The 17,575-nt window shown below is 46.5% G+C and overlaps 1 protein-coding gene and 1 non-coding gene across 2 annotated transcripts in view; both read left to right on the top strand.

The window, feature by feature from the left end:
• Nucleotides 1-2,661: 2,661 nt before the first annotated feature.
• Nucleotides 2,662-2,826, top strand: LOC127490473 (U1 spliceosomal RNA). Its single transcript, XR_007918420.2, has one exon. It is a non-coding gene; the product is annotated as a U1 spliceosomal RNA (small nuclear RNA).
• A 5,133-nt stretch (nucleotides 2,827-7,959) lies between these two features.
• The window catches only part of MTMR9 (myotubularin related protein 9), a 78,390-nt gene continuing 68,774 nt past the window's right edge, over nucleotides 7,960-17,575 (top strand). The window contains exon 1 of the mRNA XM_008248953.4: nucleotides 7,960-8,491. Within this exon, the coding sequence (XP_008247175.1) occupies nucleotides 8,310-8,491 (182 nt within the window). The 5' untranslated portion in view covers nucleotides 7,960-8,309. The remainder of the gene's footprint in view (nucleotides 8,492-17,575) is intronic.

Raw genomic sequence — 17,575 nt, 5'->3', positions numbered from 1 at the left:
AAATTAGTCTAATTTATTCAAGTGCAAGTTCTTTGAAATCCATGTAGAGTTTTTTTTATAATGTGCATTTTCTACATATTAAGAAAAAGCTTTTCTTGGGGCTGGTCCTGTGGTGCAGCGGGTTAAAGCCCTGGCCTGAAGCACCGGCATCCCATATGGGCACTGGTTCTAGTCCTGGCTGCTCCTCTTCCCATCCAGCTCTCTGCTGTGGCCTGGGATAGGAGTGGAAGGTGGCCCAAGTCCTTTGGCCCCTGCATCTGCATGGGAGACCTGGAGGAAGTTCCTGGCTTTGTATCGGTGCAGCTCTGGCCATTGCGGCCATCTGGGGAGTGAACTGGCACCCATATAGGATCTGAAGCCAGGAGCCAGGTGCTTCTCCTGGTCTCCCATGGGGTGCAGGGCCCAAGCACTTGGGCCATCCTCCACTGCACTCCCTGGCCACAGCAGAGAGCTGGCCTGGAAGAGGGGCAACCGGGACAGAATCCGGCGCCCCGACCGGGACTAGAACCCGGTGTGCCGGCGCCGCTAGGCGGAGGATTAGCCTAGTGAGCCGCGGCGCCGGCCTGCACCCCGGTTCTTGTCCCGGTTGCTGCTCTTCCAGCCCAGCTCTCTGCTGTGGCCTGGGACGGCAGTGGAGGATGGCCCAGGTCCCTGGGCCCTGCACCGCATGGGAGACCAGGAGGAAGCACCTGGCTCCTGGCTTCGGATCGGCGCAGCACGCCGGCCTGTGGCCCTAGCGTCCATTTTGGGGGTGAACCAACAGAAGGAAGACCTTTCTCTCTGTCTCTCTCTCTCACTGTTTAACTCTGCCTGTCAAAAACAAACAAACAAACAAAAAACTCTGAGTGCAAAAAAGTTGAAAGAATAATACAACAAACATTAAAAAACTCTCCACCTAAATTAACCAATTATCAACAGTTTGTCACACGTTTGTTCTCTGTGCATGTGTGTGTAACTAATAAATGCATTTATGTATACACACACCTAATAAACTGATGTGTATATTTTTGGGAGGAAACAATTTTAAGCAAGCTTCAGACATTGACAGTTCTTTAAATATTTCAGCTTTAAACATCTGGAGAAAAAGGACATAGGCTGACATAACTGCATCATCAACATCCCACCTAAGATTAAGTCCACTCTAACTCAATAAGTGTGCCAGTCCACGTTCGTTTCCCCCAAATGTGTTTCGTGACATTTTCTTCCCAATTGAGGATTTCATCAAGCTGCATGCTTTGCACGTGGTCCTCCTGGCCTTTGCTTTTGTTTTCCACCTTGGAGTCTTAGCAGGGTGTAGCTTCCTGTGGAAGATGCTGCTCCCTGGATGGATCTGATGGTCCCCTCACGCTTAGACTAGAGATGAGTGCGCTGGGTTGGAGCACATCCGGGTGTCTTCATTCCCTTTGTGTCACGACAATGAAATCCTGAAGCTGGGTACTCAGAAAGAAAAGAGGCTTATTTAGCTCCCAGTTCTGGAGTCTGAAGGCCCAAGAATGGGCAACTTCGTCAGTAGCTGGGGAGGTGTGAGAGGCTACTGCTTCTCAACTGGACACTGACCCTGGCTTCAGTTCAGTGACAAATAACCCCCACAGTAGTCACTACATTATCATTGTTGACATTACCACCTCATTAATTTTCCCACTTCTTAATTAGCTCTTTCTTGTAGACAGGTCTCTTCATTTAATTATGTTTAATTCAGTGTAATTGCATATTCTGAGTTCATTTTATTATGGCTATGCGTCGAAAAGCACTTTGCTAGAAAAGTGTTCTGTTTCCATATATCCCCTCTACCCTTCTCTCTAGCTGACAATGTGTCGTACCTGTTTCCCACTCTCAGCAGAATTCCTCCAGTACAAATTTTTAAACATTGATCCTACTGAGAGCTGGGCTCTGTGTCATCTTGAAGTTGGGTGGGCTTTGTTACCTGCATGGTGGGAGTGACAGTATGTGACATCAGAGCCTGTGTCATGTGTCATGGAAGGCGATGCAGCTTCTACTGGGAATACTCGCTCTTGACACTCACACCTGCCGTGGAGCAGTCTAAATATCCCGAGGCCACTATACTGGCAGGAATACCAAACCAGCTCCCAAGGAAACCAAGGACAGAGGGCCCAAGACTGCAAGGAGATGAGAGCCTGGGCAGCCACCAATGCTTCATCACGCTCTCCCTGTACAATTCTAGTTCCATCCACCAACTGATTCTTTGAGCAATTATTTTCACAGTGATTTTCTTTCCTTTTTTAAAAGATTTTATTTGAGAGGCAGAGTTAGAGAGGGAGAGATGGAAAGATCTTCCATAGCTGGTTCACTTCCCAAATGGCTGCAATGGCCAGAGCTGGGCAGATCTGAAGCCAGGAGCCAAGAGCTTCTTCCAGGTCTCCCATTCAGGTGAAAGGGCCCAAGTATCTGGGCTATACTTGACTGCTTTCCCAGGCCATGGCAGAGAACTGGATCAGAAGAGGAGCAGCTGGGACTTGAACCGGTGCCCATATGGGATGCTGACTCCACAGGCAGAAGCTTAGCCTGCTATGCCACAGCACCAGCCCCAGAGTGACTTTCTTATATACAAAACACTATAGTCCCTCTTCCTTCCACTTTGTCAATTCCTTCTAAGGTGCCTGCTTCCTATTCTCATGCTTTGTCTAAAAAATGAAGTGGATTATACTTACCTGGCAGGGGAGATACCATGATCATGAAGGTGGTTTTCCCAGGGCAAGGCTTGTCCATTGCACTCTGGATGCGCTGACCCCTGTGATTCCCCCAAACGCGGGAAACTCAACTGCATAGTTTGTGGTAGTAGGGGGACTGCGTTCGCGCTTTCCCCTGGAAAAAAAAAATGAAGTGGATTAGTGACTAAGACACAGGACCCAGGCACTGGAAATGTGGCTAGGGGACACAAAGACCCATCCATTCTATTGTCTCCAGACCTTCCTTTTGTTGCTGTGTGCAATGAAGTCTTTGTCCTCATTTGCTCAGTTTCAAAAGGCTGTCATCTTCTGTCCAAAGTTCAGATTCTTAGCAGACAAAAGTAGTGAGAGTTTAAAGTACTGTGATAGCAGTAGCTTGGACCTTGGACTGGAAAATGCCTTTGGGTTTCTGCCTCTCTGCTTGGTTTTGTTATTGAAAGAATTTCCCTATCCCTTTGAGCCTCTGTTAATCCTTCTCTGAACTGGGAACAATATCTGTCTTATCTATACTACCAGATCATGGACAGAGTCATATGTGGAAGTACGTTTGAAAACATTTTGTAAACTCTACCACATTGACCAAGCAAAGAGATTATTGGTATCCTTGTCCCTCTTATCTGCTTTAATGTTCTCATCTGCAAGTGGGAATAATGTAATACAACCTTTCCTCTACTGTCTGACAATACTGCTGCTATAAATATCTGCAATAGTAGCTAAAGTCATTCAGATTGGCCCAGGAGAGTGTGGATCACATTAGGTAAATGCTGGGTATCTAGTCAACCAATACATTGAGAGGCTATCAGGTACAGGTACTGTACATATGTACTGGGCATTCTGCATTCGAGGAGCTAGCTGTCTAGGGGATGTCATGGGCATGCGACGGGTCTCTTTTGAGGCAGTTTATTCAGTGGTAGAATCAGAGAAACCAGAGTATGTTAGACCACAGTGGTAAAGATCACAGAATCTACTTCTCTGCTTGGGTCTGGAGCTGGACGGCTTATTGCCGCCCATGTTGGTTACTTCCAGGTGTCAGCTTGTGCGGATGAAGGAATACCTTGAAGCCTGGAAAAGTGTCTTGCTGGATGTTTGTGAGGGTGTCTCCAGAGGAGGCTGGCGTGTGAGTCTGAGCGGACTGGATGAAGATCTACCATCGACCCAGGTGAGCACCATCCGATCAATCGAGGGCATGCAAAGAACCAATGCAGCAGCTGAACCAGTCACCCTCCCCACCCTCTCAGAGCTGGGACACGGTCATTCGTCTCCTGCCTTGGACATCAGAACTCCAGGACTTACACCAGTGGCCCCCTCCCTGGGTAGTCTGGCTCTCAGCCTGGAACTTAGTCATGCCATTGGTTTCTCTAGGAAAGTTGGAGTTGGACTGAGCCATGAGACAGTATCCCAAGGTCTCCATCTCACAGACAACCTTTTCTGGGACTTCTCAGCTGCTGTAATCACATGATCTAATTCTCTAAGAAATCCCCTTCCCTATATCTATATATGTAGCCCATTGGTTCTGTCTCTCTGGAGAACCCTGACGCATACACTGTTTGGCCTGGGAAAAGTCACTAAGTTCTCTGCACCTCAGTTTCTTCCTTGGTAAGAGGAGATGAAGAAGGAACTGTATTAGTTTGCTAGGGTTGCCATAACAAAGTCTCACAGACTGAATGGTTTCAACCCCAGAAATTTAGTTCCTCACAATTCTGGAAGCCAGAAATCCAAGACCCAGGTGTTGGCAGGGTTGGTCTCCTCTGAGACTTCTCTCCTTGGCTTGTGGATGAGCTTGACTTGCTCCTTGCACTTTTATATTACGGACTTCTCTGTGTATCTTGGTCTTAACTTCTTCTTTAAGAAGACTCATCATATTGGATTAGAGCCCACCCTTAGGACCTCATTTAAATGACCTTATCTCATTTAAAGACCTTATCTCTAATTATAGTCATATTCTGTGGTTCTGTGAGGGTGAGGACTTTAACTCATCATGTATTTGGAGGGGTTACAGTTTAGTCCATAATACCAGTATCAGACCATTATGGAAGGAGTACATGAGACTATACTTGTACAACATTTAGCTTCCTGTCTAGAATACAAAGTTAAACCCACAATAAGCTTGAGTTATTATCATCTCATGATGTTGTTGAGCCTGTAAAATGTGGAGCCTACCGTTGTGGGGAAAATCAGAAGACTTCCAAGAGCCAATGACACCTGAGATGAAGTCTGAAGGATAGCAGTGGATGAGGGGAGGCAGTACTGGGAGGAAGGTGAGGATGGTATATACCAGGCAGATGTGACAGAGAATTAAAACACTGCTTTCTGAATTTTTAAAATATTTATTTGAAAGAGTTAGAATCTTCCATCCGTTGCTTCACTCCCCAAATTGCTGTGGCATCTGGGGCTGGGCCAGGAGCCAGGATCTTCATTTGAGTCTCCCAAGCAGGTGCAGGGGCCCAAGCCCTCAGGCCATCCCCCATGGCGTCCAGGCACATCACTAGCAGGGATCGGGAAGTAAAGCAGCCAGGAGTTGAACTTGGGATGCTGGCATTGTAGGTATTAGCTTTACCAGGATTTAGTTCCTAGATTTGGTTCTGGCCCAGCCCCAGCATTGTGGGCATTTGAGGAGTGAACCAGCAGATAAGAGCTCTCCTTATATCTTAAATTTTAAAAGTTTTTTTTTTTTAAAAGATTTGTTTATTTATTTGAAAGGCAGAGTTGGAGAGGCAAAGGCAGAGAGAGAAAAATATCTTCCACCTGTTGGTTTACTCCCCAAATTGCCACAACAGCCAGAGCTGGGCTGATTAGAAGCCAGGAGATTCTGCCTGGTCTTCCATGCAGGGCAGGGGCCCAAGGGCTTGGGCCATCTTCTACTGCTTTCACAGGCCATATTAGAGAGCTGGATCAAAAGTGGAGCAGCTGGGATTTGAATTGGCACCCATATGGGGTGCTGGCACTATAGGAAGCATCTTTACTTGCTAGGCCACAGCACTGGCCCCAAATTTTTAAAAAGTTGAACAAAACCTATTCCTGTTAAATAAGTGAGAAATAGTGGTGATCTGAGCTAAAGCAGTGACCTTGGTATAGAGCGATTCAAAGATACTAAAAGACAGAAAAACAATTTCATGACTTATTTGGCTGGGAAATGAAGGGGAGGGAGGACACAAGAAAGATGGGGTATGAGGCTACTGGGTTTGGTTAGCTGCCTACAGTCAACATGTAACAGCAAAGCCCCTGGAGGCTAGCTGTTCATCAAAGCACACACAGGCAGCATCTTCTCTGTCTCACATGCTCCTGCTACTTCTGGAAGTTAATATCTTGCTTTCTTCAAATTTCTTTCAAGTTTCCTGAGTTTCTAATAGTTACTCAAGGCCTAGCAAGGAAATAAAAGGCCAAGAAAATAAATCCATACTTCAGAAGTTAGCACTTGGTCATCATCTTTTTGCTCACTTTTTGGGGTTAGCCTCCCCAAACTAGCTACTACTGCTTGAGGACAAGGGTTCTTTCAAATCTGCAGTTTCCACCCCGCCCCCCAGTGCTGATGACCAAGTCAGTGCCTAATACAAGCTATCTATTCAATAGACTAGCATCTCATTGATCATGTCAGTGCCATTGTGTTAGCTCTGAATAGTAAGAACAGTAGCATCTTAAGGAAAGTACTGATGCATTATAAATGCTGCCATCACATTTGGATTATCAGAATCCTCAGAGACTCATATTGAGTTAGTTTCAACAATAATGTTTGGCTATAACTTCACTGAACTATTTAATAGAGCAGAAGCCGATCCCACTACTGTTGAACTCCACTGCCATCTACTGTCTGTATGGTAAGGTAAAATTCTGTTTTTCACCCTCCATACTTGATCTGTACTACTGGGTTTTTGTTTCCAACAGCTCTCTCTCCATGCTTTGAACTTTGACTCACATTAGATGTAATCATTTAATAGTTTCTAGTGTTTCATAACAACAATCCAGTGAAGATAATTTCCTCTCATAAGCAAGAGGTTTGTGGCTTTAAACATTTTGAACTTTGACATCATGGTCTTTTCATTGGCTATTTTCAAGAAAACTAAAATAAAAAGGTCATATAATTACTGGAGACTTTTCTCCACCTCTAGGAAATATTATTAAATTGGACATCTAAACCACATTGCATTCAGAGTATAAACCTTATTCATTTCAAAGCCTTCTCTACAAATGGTATCTTTTCTGTAAAACTTTTCCCCATTTCTTCACTCTAGAAATAACCGTTAGGATGAACTACATAAAGGAAGACAAAAGTTCCAGTGTAAGAAAATAGTGTTACAAATCATTTCCCTCAGCTCCCCTTCACTTTTAGCGCCTATTTTTCTTATGAAGAGAAATGAGATAAACTGTAAACTGGACCCTTAGGGATAAAAACCTTTTTTTTTTTTTTTTTTTTTTTTTAAGAAGGGAACTTTAGGAAGGCCAAAGACAAAAGCAGGGGCAAGTGTTGAGTGATGTGACAGGCTGTGAATACTGACACTTTGTCAATTTGCTGTTCTTGGGCACTACATTAAGTGAAGACTCCAAAGGCTAATGAAGTCAACAGTTCAGAGGAAAGATCAGTTTAAAGGGGGGGAGGGACAGCAAGGAGACATTGTTTGAATAAATTTCCTACCTAATTCAGGTGTCTGGGAACAAAGTTAAGGTGGATTGTACTTAGGGAGGTGTGTGCTGCTGACCAGCGCACCAATGTTTTTGGATTTCGTAGATCTAGAGAGACATGCTGGCTCTGCTACAGATTAACTGGGTGGCCTCCAGCAGGTCACTGTAGTTCCTCTTCGGTGCATTGCGTCTATGCTCACTGAGGGCACTCTCACAGGTGTCCGAATCCTTGTTATGTCTTATTCAAGGTCCCTGCATCTCTTCCTTAGACCTGACAGCTTCTCCTAGGTCACAATCACAGATTCAATCCCATACCTGACATCTCTTCAAGAGGGCTGCATGAAAATCGCCACAATTTATCCACCCTCTAAGAGCCCTTGGAGAGAATACCACCCAGGGAGAAGGCAGGACCTCTTGTCCTCCCTTCTTCCTGGGCCTTTTTTGATGAGGAGTAATTAGAGAGGCAGAGAGGTGCCATGCGAGGGCGGGGAGGCAAAGAAAAGCTTTCTCCAGATAGGAACACAAATCTTCAGCTCCGGTTGTGTTGCCCGAGGCGTAACAACCGGACCTACGCAAGAACCTACTTCCAGTAGGACTTCCCGGGCTTGCGAGTTTCCGGTTCCGGCACTTCCGCCCGGAGTTGTTCTAGGGGAGCAGCCACTTCCGCCAGGAGTCCCCAGCGGTTCGGGCTTGGAAGCTGGCCCTAAAGCGGCCTCCCCCTTCTACCCTGGGTGCTCAGGCGGCGGAGGCGACTGCGAGGCCCGTCTTGGTCCTGGTTGACAAGGACCTGCGGGAGACACACCCGGACCTGGCCCAGCCACAGCCCCAAGCCGCGTTCTTCGCGGCCAGAGGCGGTGCCCACCCCAGCCTGGGGCGGGGCCCGGCTTCCCGCCCCGGTCCCCGCCCCTCCGGCCAGCCCAGCGCTGGGTCATTTGCAGCTCTGCGGCTGTAACCTCCTCACGCTGCCGGGGCTCCGCAGTCCCCTGGTTCCTGCCGCTGGGGGGCATGGAGTTTGCGGAGCTGATTAAGACCCCGCGGGTGGACAACGTGGTGCTGCACCGGCCTTTCTATCCAGCCGTGGAGGGGACCCTGTGTCTGACAGGCCACCACCTGATCCTGTCCTCCCGGCAGGACAACACGGAGGAGCTGTGGCTCCTTCATTCAAACATCGACGCCATTGACAAGCGGTGAGTGCCCACCCCACTCCTCATCCCGCAGAGAACCGGGGGTCGTGCCGTGGATGCCCAGCAAAAGCTATCGGGGCTTTTCCTCGCTCCCGTCGCCCAAGCAGCTGGCAGAATGAGCTGTCTCTGGCTTGGATTCCGGTTTTGCGTTTCCATTAAATGTGGTTGGAGGATTCGGGGTTATCGGGTGCTTATTGTCATTCTGATGATCGGCGTTGGTGAATAACACCGTGTGAATAGATCTTCAGTGTCTTTACGTTTCTTCTTGCTGCATCTTTCCTGCATCCTTATTGGTTATCAATCACAGCTCATGCAGTTGTGATTTGGTAATGATTTAGGTACAATCCTTACTATTTTGGAGGAAAACTCAAAGAACAGACTGTAGTTTTGAAGGTTTGTGTGCTGTGAGATGATTCTGCCTGCCCTCAAAAATGTAATTTTATCGTATTTCTTACCTTGTGGATCATCAATTTAGCCTCACACGCGAGGAGGTTATGATGTCTTCTGTTTCATGTTTCGGTTCTGCTTTTGAAAAGAGGGTTGGCTTTTAATGAAAATAATGAACTAATTAGCACCTCCTCTCTCCCACTCCCTCCCTCCCTCCTCTGCAATTCCAAGGCAATGTCTCAAATTCAAAATTACATGTCCACCTGCCTCAAAATTCCTCTCCCTAGTGGCTCTGTGTGCCCTAGCAAGAAGGCAAATGGGTTATCCAGTTTACACTAAAGTGTGAATGAATGATAACTTTTTCTGTTGCCTCACAGGAGAATGTGAATATTAAGACTCCTGTAAAATAGGCCTTAAAATAAAACCACTTCTAATAGAATTGCAAGCAGTTTGGGGGAAGCAGTGGCAGATTGCTTGCTTGATCCATTCAAGCACAGGTTCTTACTAGACTCCTCAAGCGACCTTTAGCTGTGTGAGAGTTCTCAGTGGTCTCCATTTGCATTCAAGGCTGGCCCTGATCTTTCCCCTTATTTCCTCCTATTCCTTTTCATGAACTCTTTCTGTGTTTCTCCTCCTAAGCCCTTTTTGCTAGTCAGTCCTTGCTATTTATTGCTGCTCTTTTATGTCCTGCATTCTCTGTATTTTTACTGACCTTTTCCTTCTGCGGAAATACCTTGCTCCTCCCAAATTTGTTAAACATTTATCCAATGACTTTATGTTACAATCTGTGAAGCATTAAAGACACCAAGATAGGAGCTGGTGCTGTGGTGCAGCGGGTTAACGCCCTGGCCTGAAGCTCTGGCATCTCTTATGGGCACCGGTTCTAGTCCCAGCTGCTCCACTTCTGATCCAGCTCTCTTCTGTGGCCTGGGAAAGCAGTAGAAGATGGCCCAAGTCCTTGGGCCCCTGCACCTGTGTGGGAGACCCAGAAGAAGCTCCTGGCTTTGGATTGGTGCAGCTCTGGCTGTTGCAGCCAACTGGGGAGTGAACCATCGGATGGAAGACCACTCTCTCTGCCTCTCCTCTCTCTGTGTTGTCGCTCCCCCTCTTCGTGGAGGAACGACACTAAACCCTGCCTAGGCTTCATATCCGAGTCACGGCACCATTATGTCGCTCCCCCTCTTCGTGGAGGAGCAACACAGGACCCTGCGCTGTTCTTTCGTCTGCTCGGCCCTCCCCGGGTTTGCTGCTGGTTCTTCCCGGGTTGGCTACTATCCCTTCCACCTCCGTGGAAGGGCAGTTCCCCCTGGCCACATTCCCCACTTCCGCAGGGGAGCGGCACACCGCCGGCCGGCTTTCTCGGGGGCTGCACGGGTTCCCCTAGATGTTCCCCATAGATGTTCCTGGTGCATGCCGTCTCTCTCCTCCTTTATAGTCCTCCTCCACCAATCCTAACTCGGCTGCCCACACGCCGAGTACGCTGCTCTCCTCCAATCAGGAGCAAGTCCTACAGTTTATTAGTTGAACTGGAGGCAGCTGTGCGGAAGCTGTTTACTTCTCTCCCAGCGCCATATTGTGGGAGAGCAGATGCATAGAATAAGTCCTAATTCGAGTAACTTAGTCTAGTCCGGATTGCTCCCCACATGTGTAACTGACTTTCAAATAAATAATAAATCTTTATTTAAAAAAAAAGATACCAAGATAAGTACAATACAGTTCTCTTTTTTTCAAAGATTTATTTATTTCAAAGAGTTACAGAGAGGGAGAGACAAAGAGGTCCTCCATCTGTTGATCCACCTCTAAATGACTGCAACAATTGGAGTGGAGCTGATCCGAAGCCAGAAGGCTCCTCTGGGTCTCCCATGTGGGTGAAGGGCCCAAGAACTTGGGCCATCCTCTACTGCTTTCCCAGATGCACCAGCAGGGAGCTGGACTGGAAGTAGAGCAGCTGGGACTTGAACCAGAGATTCTAGAGCCGCAGCCTGGGGCTTTAACCTGCTGTGCTACAGTGCCGGCCCTATAATACAATTCTAATCTTTCAGGGGTTAATAGGTTATCATCTAACTGTTATGCATCTATCAATATGCATTTTAACCAGCTCCTTAACAGAGTCTATTAATTTGTTAACTACTGTAAGTAATTCCCCTCACCTTGAAATCCTATGGCTCTTTAATTATACCTTTTTTGCAAGTATATTCAAACATGCATTTTAATGGTTACATATGTATTGGCTCTTTGCAGTCAGTATTCCCATTTAGTGTTTTTTTTTTTATCTCCTTCATAACACTTAACTGTGGCTGGGCATATAGGCACGTAGGGAATAAAAGAACCGAGTACTGGCTGTCATAGGTGCCGTGGAATATGAATTATTGTGTCTCCGTGATCATCAGCTTCAACTGTCCCCCCCCTCAGATTGACCTCCTTCTGTGGTTACTTTTCACTCATTAATTTCTTCATATTCACTTAGCATTTGCTTGATGCTAGGCTTCATAGGGGCATAAGTTGTACACCTTTCAATATGTGTGGAGACATGACAAAGTGTACCTTTATCTCCCCCTGGGCAGCAGCATGATGCAGGAGAAAGAGCACGAGCTAGGGTCAGATCCCGGGTTGTCACTTTCAGTAAATATTGACTTCCTTGGGTGAGTGTTCTGGTGTGGCAGATTAAGTAGATGCTTGGGGTGCGTGCATTCCGTTTTGGCGTTCTGGGGTTTTGGCGTGCTGGGGTTAAGTCTTGCCTCCTTTTCTGATCCGCTCCCTGCTAAGGACACTGTGGGAGGCAGCAGGTTTGGCTCAAGTACTTGGGTCCCGGCTACTCACATGGGAGACCCTGATGGAGTTCCTGGGTCATTCGGGGAGTGAACTAGCCAATGGAAGATCTCCTTCCCTCTGGCTTTCTGCCTTTCAAATAAATTAAAATTTTTTTTTTCCCTCCATGTGCCTGCTGTGTGCTGAGCACTGTCTGGCCTCTGTGGATTCAGACAAGACTCTGACATACTAGTGTGGGAGAGGGACAACTGAGTAAATCAACAAATTTGTGTCACAGTGTCAAGTAATAAGTGTGAGAAGGAAAATTAAGGCAGATGAGAGGGTAGAGAGTGTCTATAAAGGCTTCCGAGAGGGTAAGTGACTTTTGACTAAGAGACCTAAAGGAAGGGAGACTTGTGAACACCCAGGGGAAGATTATTCCAGCCATATGCAAAGACCCAAGTGAGGACACATTTGGCATATACAGGGAAGGGCAAGGAGGCCAGGTGAGGTGGAGCGCAGGGAGAAAAGTGTAGGGACTGCTAGGTTGATGGGAATGTGGGTGGAAGGATGAGTAGGGGCCAGATCATGGACAGCCTTGGAGGCTGTTACATGGTATTCATGGAAGTGGCAACTGATATTTAAAACCTTAATTTTATTTTATTTGAAAGGCAGTGAGTGTGAGCAAGCTTTCATCTGCTTGTTCACTCCCCAAATGCCCACAGCAGCCAGGGCTGGGCCAGGCCAAAAGCAGGAGTCTGAAACTCCATCTGGTCTCACATGGGTGCCAGGGACCCAGGTACTTGAGCCATCACTGCTGCTTCCCAGGGTGCACGTTGGCAGGAAGCTGGATCAGAAGTGGAGGAGCCAGGACTTCAGTTGTTGTTTAACTGTGGTGCCAATTGCCCGTCCCTGCTGATGGACTTTTTAATGGGTGCTTCTTGGCTGCTGGTGGAAAGTGAGTTGTAGAGGGGAAACAGTGGGAGCAGTGGCTCAGTCAGGAGACTGTTGAGTGGTTCAGAGGAAGGACGATGGCAACTGGTATGGTCTGGATGTTGCTTGTGCCCTCCTAGGTTCATATAGTGGCGACGTGGTCCCTGGGGTGGCAGTGCTGGAGGTGAACTGGAGGCTTCAAGGGGTGGGGCTGGGGGGAAGGTCCTTGTGTCAATCGGGGCATGGCCTTGAAAAGGATCAGGTCTCCTAGGACCCTCTTTAGGTCTCTCTAGAAGACTGTTAGGCCTCACCCCACCCTGTGTCCCTCTGGCTTCCTGTAACGAGATGTGATCTTGTATTCCTGCCATTCTGGTTGCCATGATGTGACAGAGTGGAGAGAACCCTCATGGAAATTAAAGCAGTGCTAGCACTGTGCCCTTGAACATCCAAAACTGAGCTAAAAAACTTTCTAAAAAGACATTTTCTTAAAATTTTTTTAGCATTGAATTGTGAACTTTATCTTTGTTTGAAAAGCACAGAAGACAGATATTCCATTTGTCAATTCATTCCCCAAACTCCCCACAACTGTGGGCCTGGGCCAAGCCAAAGCCAGGAGCCTGGAACTCAATCCAGGTCCCCTACATGGGTGGTAGTGACCCACGTGCTTGAGCATCACTTGCTGCCTCCTGGAGTACGTGTCAGCAGGAAGCTAGACTGGGAAGCAGAGCTGGGATTGATTCCCAGCACTCTGATGTGGGATGCAGATGTGTCAAGAGGTATCTTTTTTTTTTTTTTTTAAGGTTTATTTTATTCATTTGAAAGTTAGAGAGAGGTCTTCCATCTGCTGGTCCACTCCCCACATGGCCACACAGCCAGAGCTGAGCTGATCTGAAGCAAGGAGCTTCTTCTGGGTCTCCCACGTGGGTGCGGGGGCCCAAGGACTTGGGCCATCCTCCACTGCCCTCCCAGGCACATTAGCAGGGAGCTGAATTTGAAGTGGAGCAGCCAGGACCTGGACCCGAACCAGCGCCCATACGGGTTGCTGGCACTGCAGGCCGGGGCTTGAACCTACTGTACCACAGCACTGGGCTCTCTTAAATGGTAGCTTAACCACTGCACTAAACAACCTCCTTTGGACCCCTAATGTATTAGAATGGAAGCAGTAGTGTGGTCACAGGTAGGTGGATTTGGGATGCCATGCCTTGCTGGTAAGTTGTAAATAGGGAAAGAAAAAGTCATTAAGGATGATTCCTTGAATTCTGCCTCATGGGCAAGGTGCCTTTGGGCAAGCTATTTAACCTCTCTGAACCCTAGTTCTATCATACGTGAGGAAGGTACCCTATTCATACCACATGTTAGCTTATATTTTAATACTGTACAGAAATTTTCATATACGTTGCTTACATAATTTCTTTTGATCTGTTCAACACACAGGGTTGTATATGGTTTTACAGTTAGAACAGTTTTCCTTTTTATGGACCTCAGATACAGAAAACTGATTTGATCTGACTTAGTTGCTGACTCATCAGTTTCTTGATTGATTCAAAAATCCAGATCTCACTGTTATGTGTGGATGTGTGCCCACATGTGTTAGGGAGCATAATTAGGGAGCATGACTGGTATCATGCTACACATCTTGTTCTGTTTTGAGATTTACTCCATATTCTTTCTCAAGGTCTCTTCATATTGCTGTGTGCACGTCCATTTCACTGCTTCCAACTGAGGCATAGAATTCCAAGTGCCTGATGTTTTTTCAGGCCTGAGACAGCTTCCCTCTCCCTGCTGTCACAAGCAACTCTGATAAACTTATTCGTTCATGTTCATTATAGTCTCTAGCAAGTGTTTCTCTGAGACAGGACAGGCAGGGACAGAGCCGCAAAGCAGGGAGGTATCTCGCCTCAAACTGGTGCCCCTGCCACTGGTACAGCAGGAGGTCTCTCTTCCCCAGGTTCCCTCCAACACTTGCTGTTCTCAATTTTTACCAATCTGAAGACTGTAAAATAGTATCTTGTTTTAATTTGTATTTCATTAATTATCGGTGAGTTTAAGTATCTCTTGACATACTTGTTGGCAATTCTGCTTCTGAGTTCACTGTCCTAATCCACTAGTTTGGTCTGTTCTTTTATCATTATACTCTTTCCATCTGTGGCTTTGTGCTACGTCTTAAAATCAGTGCAACTTCCCCCTCTTTCCACTTATATTTAAAAAGTTGACAACAAGGTTTGCAACTTTATGCTTCCATGAAATTTTTTAAAATTTGCATATTCATAGGATTTTTAAAAACTTTATTTTAAAATGACTGTAGATTCACAGAAAGTTGCAAAAATAGCACAAAGAGATCTGTTAATCCCTCACTGGGTTCCCTCTTGGTGATGATGTCTTTGACAACTGCAGTGTAATATCAGAAGTAGGATGGTGCCCCTGGTGCAATACTGTTAATTGGACTGCGGGCTTTATACAGTTTCTAAAAGGTTTTTGAAAAATGACCTGTTTTGGATTATAGATGAACTGGAGTCAAACTGATGTGTTGACATGCGAGAATAACAATACTGTCTTTATTTATTCAGGTCTTCCTTCATATCCCTTAATGGAGCTTCAGGATTGCAGGCATGCCAGGCACTGTGCTAGGAACAGAGGATATAGAAATTCAAGTATAGCTTGATGGAGTCCTTAAAACTATTGTAAGAAATGAATATATAGGCTAGTAACTAATAAAGTGTCTTAAATGCTATGATAGGAATATATATACAGCATGAGTGGGACCATAAAGAGAAAGTATTAAATAGAGCTGAATCTGGTAATTGATGTGTCATGGGAATTTTGTACAGCTTTTGGGCTTTTTTTTGTTTTGTTTTTAAAGATTATTTGAGAGGCAGAGTTAGGGAGAGTGTGGGAGAGACAGATCTTTCATCCACAGGTTCACTACCTAAATGGCCTTAGTGGCTGGAGCTAGGCTGATCCAAAGCCAGGGGCTGCTTCTGGTTCTTTCTTGTGGGTGCAGGGGCCCAAGCACTTGGGCCATCCTCCACCATCCTCCAGGCCGTCAGCAGGGAGCTGGATTGGAAGAGGAGCAGCAGGGACATGAACTGGTGCTCATATGGGATGCTGGTGCTGCAGATGGAGGTTTAACCTATTATACTACAGTGCCAGCCCCAGATTTTTAGGCTCTTAAAAATAGATTTTGGCTATTCTTCTTCTTCTTCCTCTTTTTTTTTTTTTTTTTTAAGATTGATTTGAAAGTCAGAGTTACACAGAGAGAGAGGTCTTCCATCCTCTGGTTCACTCCCCAATTGGCCGCAATGGCTGGAACTGCACCAATCTGAAGGCAGGAGCCAGGAGCTTCTTCTGGGTCTCCCATGCAGGTACAGGGACCCAAGGACTTGGCCCATCTTCCCACTGGTTTCCCAGGCAATAGCAGAGAGCTGGTTCAGAGGTGGAGCAGCCGGAACTCAAACTGTTGCCCATGTGGGATGCCGGCACTGCAGGTGGTGGCTTTACCTGCTACACCACAGCGCCAGCCCCTGGCCCAATATTCTACAAGTAACAATTACTTACTGAAAACTTTGGCTAAGTAAATGGAGAGTAGTTTAATAAAGTAATAATTATTATTACTTTTTAAGTATTTATTTCAAAAAGTCAGAATCTCCCATCTGCTAGTTCACTCCCTGGATGGCTGCAACAGTCAGGACTGGGCCAGGCCGAAGCCAGGAGCTTCATCTGGGTCTTCCACCTAGGCAGCAGGGGCCCAAACACTTGGGCCATCCTCTGCTGCTTTCACAGGTGTATTAGCAGGGAGCTAGATTGGAAGTGGAACAGCTGAGACAGGAGATGGTGTCCATTTGGGATGTGGGATTTCAAGCAGTGGCTTTACTCTGTGCCACAGCACATAATAGTAACAACTATTATTTTTTTTAAAGATTTATTTATTTGAAAGGCAGAGTTACAGAGAGGCAGAGCCAGAGAGAGGTCTTCCATCTGCTGGTTCACTCCCTAGATGGCCACAATGGCTGGAACTGTGCCGATTGAAAGCCAGGAGCCAGGAGCTTCTGGGTCTTCCACATGGGTACAGGGGCCCAAGGACTTGGGTCATCTTTTATTGCTTTCCCAGGCCATAGCAGAGAGCTGGATTGGAAGTGGAGTGGCTGGGACTTGAACTGGTGCCCATATGGGCTGCCAGCACTGCAGGTGGCTGCTTTACCCGCTGTGCAGCAGCACTGGACCCTAGTAACAATTATTTTTAACTCCTCTAATCCCTCATACTTTGTAACACTAAATGGACTAATATGTTTCAGTCAGCATTTCCCTTTTGCAGTGAAATGCCTCAGACAAGCTAACTTTATAAAGAAAACGGGTTTATTTAGCTCACAGTTTTGGAGGTTCAGGGAGTGTGGTGCTGGCATTGGCTTAGTCCCGCCGAGGGCCCTCTTGACTGTGTCACATCATGGATGGCGATGGTAGGGGCAGGTGTGGGAATAGGATCACATCTATAAATGGGAAGCCAAAGACTGGATTGGGGAGAGAACTAAGGACGGGCTCTCCAGAAATACCTTAATCTCTTCTGAGCACATGTCCCCCTTCTCCCCAGGTTGACCTAAGGCCCTTCTCCTAGGCCCCACCTCCCAAAGGTCCACATTATCTCCCATCACTCCCACCACCCTGGGTACCAAACCATAGCTCAGCTCTACTAACAGAAAGCAGAATTCACTTTACAAAAGGAGTTGGTATGATGGAAACAGATGGGGAAATTTACAAGAGGATAAACTTGTATCTCCATCTTTTACATGTTTTGTTTTTATAACTTGAAATAGTTTGGTCTATGTGTTTCTTTTCCAGCTCAAGCAGAATGAGAATGTGATTTTCAAATCAGCTTTATTGAAGTACAATTGACATACATATTTAAAATGCAGATTTTGATGTATAAAATATTCTTGAAATGGTCACCGTCAAAGGTGCATCCCTGGGGCTCTCCCGCAGAGCTCGGGGCTGTCTGTATTTATGTCTCTGTATGAATGTATTTAG

The sequence above is a fragment of the Oryctolagus cuniculus genome, chromosome 2, assembly GCF_964237555.1.
Source record: "Oryctolagus cuniculus chromosome 2, mOryCun1.1, whole genome shotgun sequence".
Classification (NCBI taxonomy): domain Eukaryota; kingdom Metazoa; phylum Chordata; class Mammalia; order Lagomorpha; family Leporidae; genus Oryctolagus; species Oryctolagus cuniculus.
The sequence above is the reverse complement of the archived record's forward strand: the minus strand, read 5'-3'. Positions and strand labels throughout refer to the sequence as shown.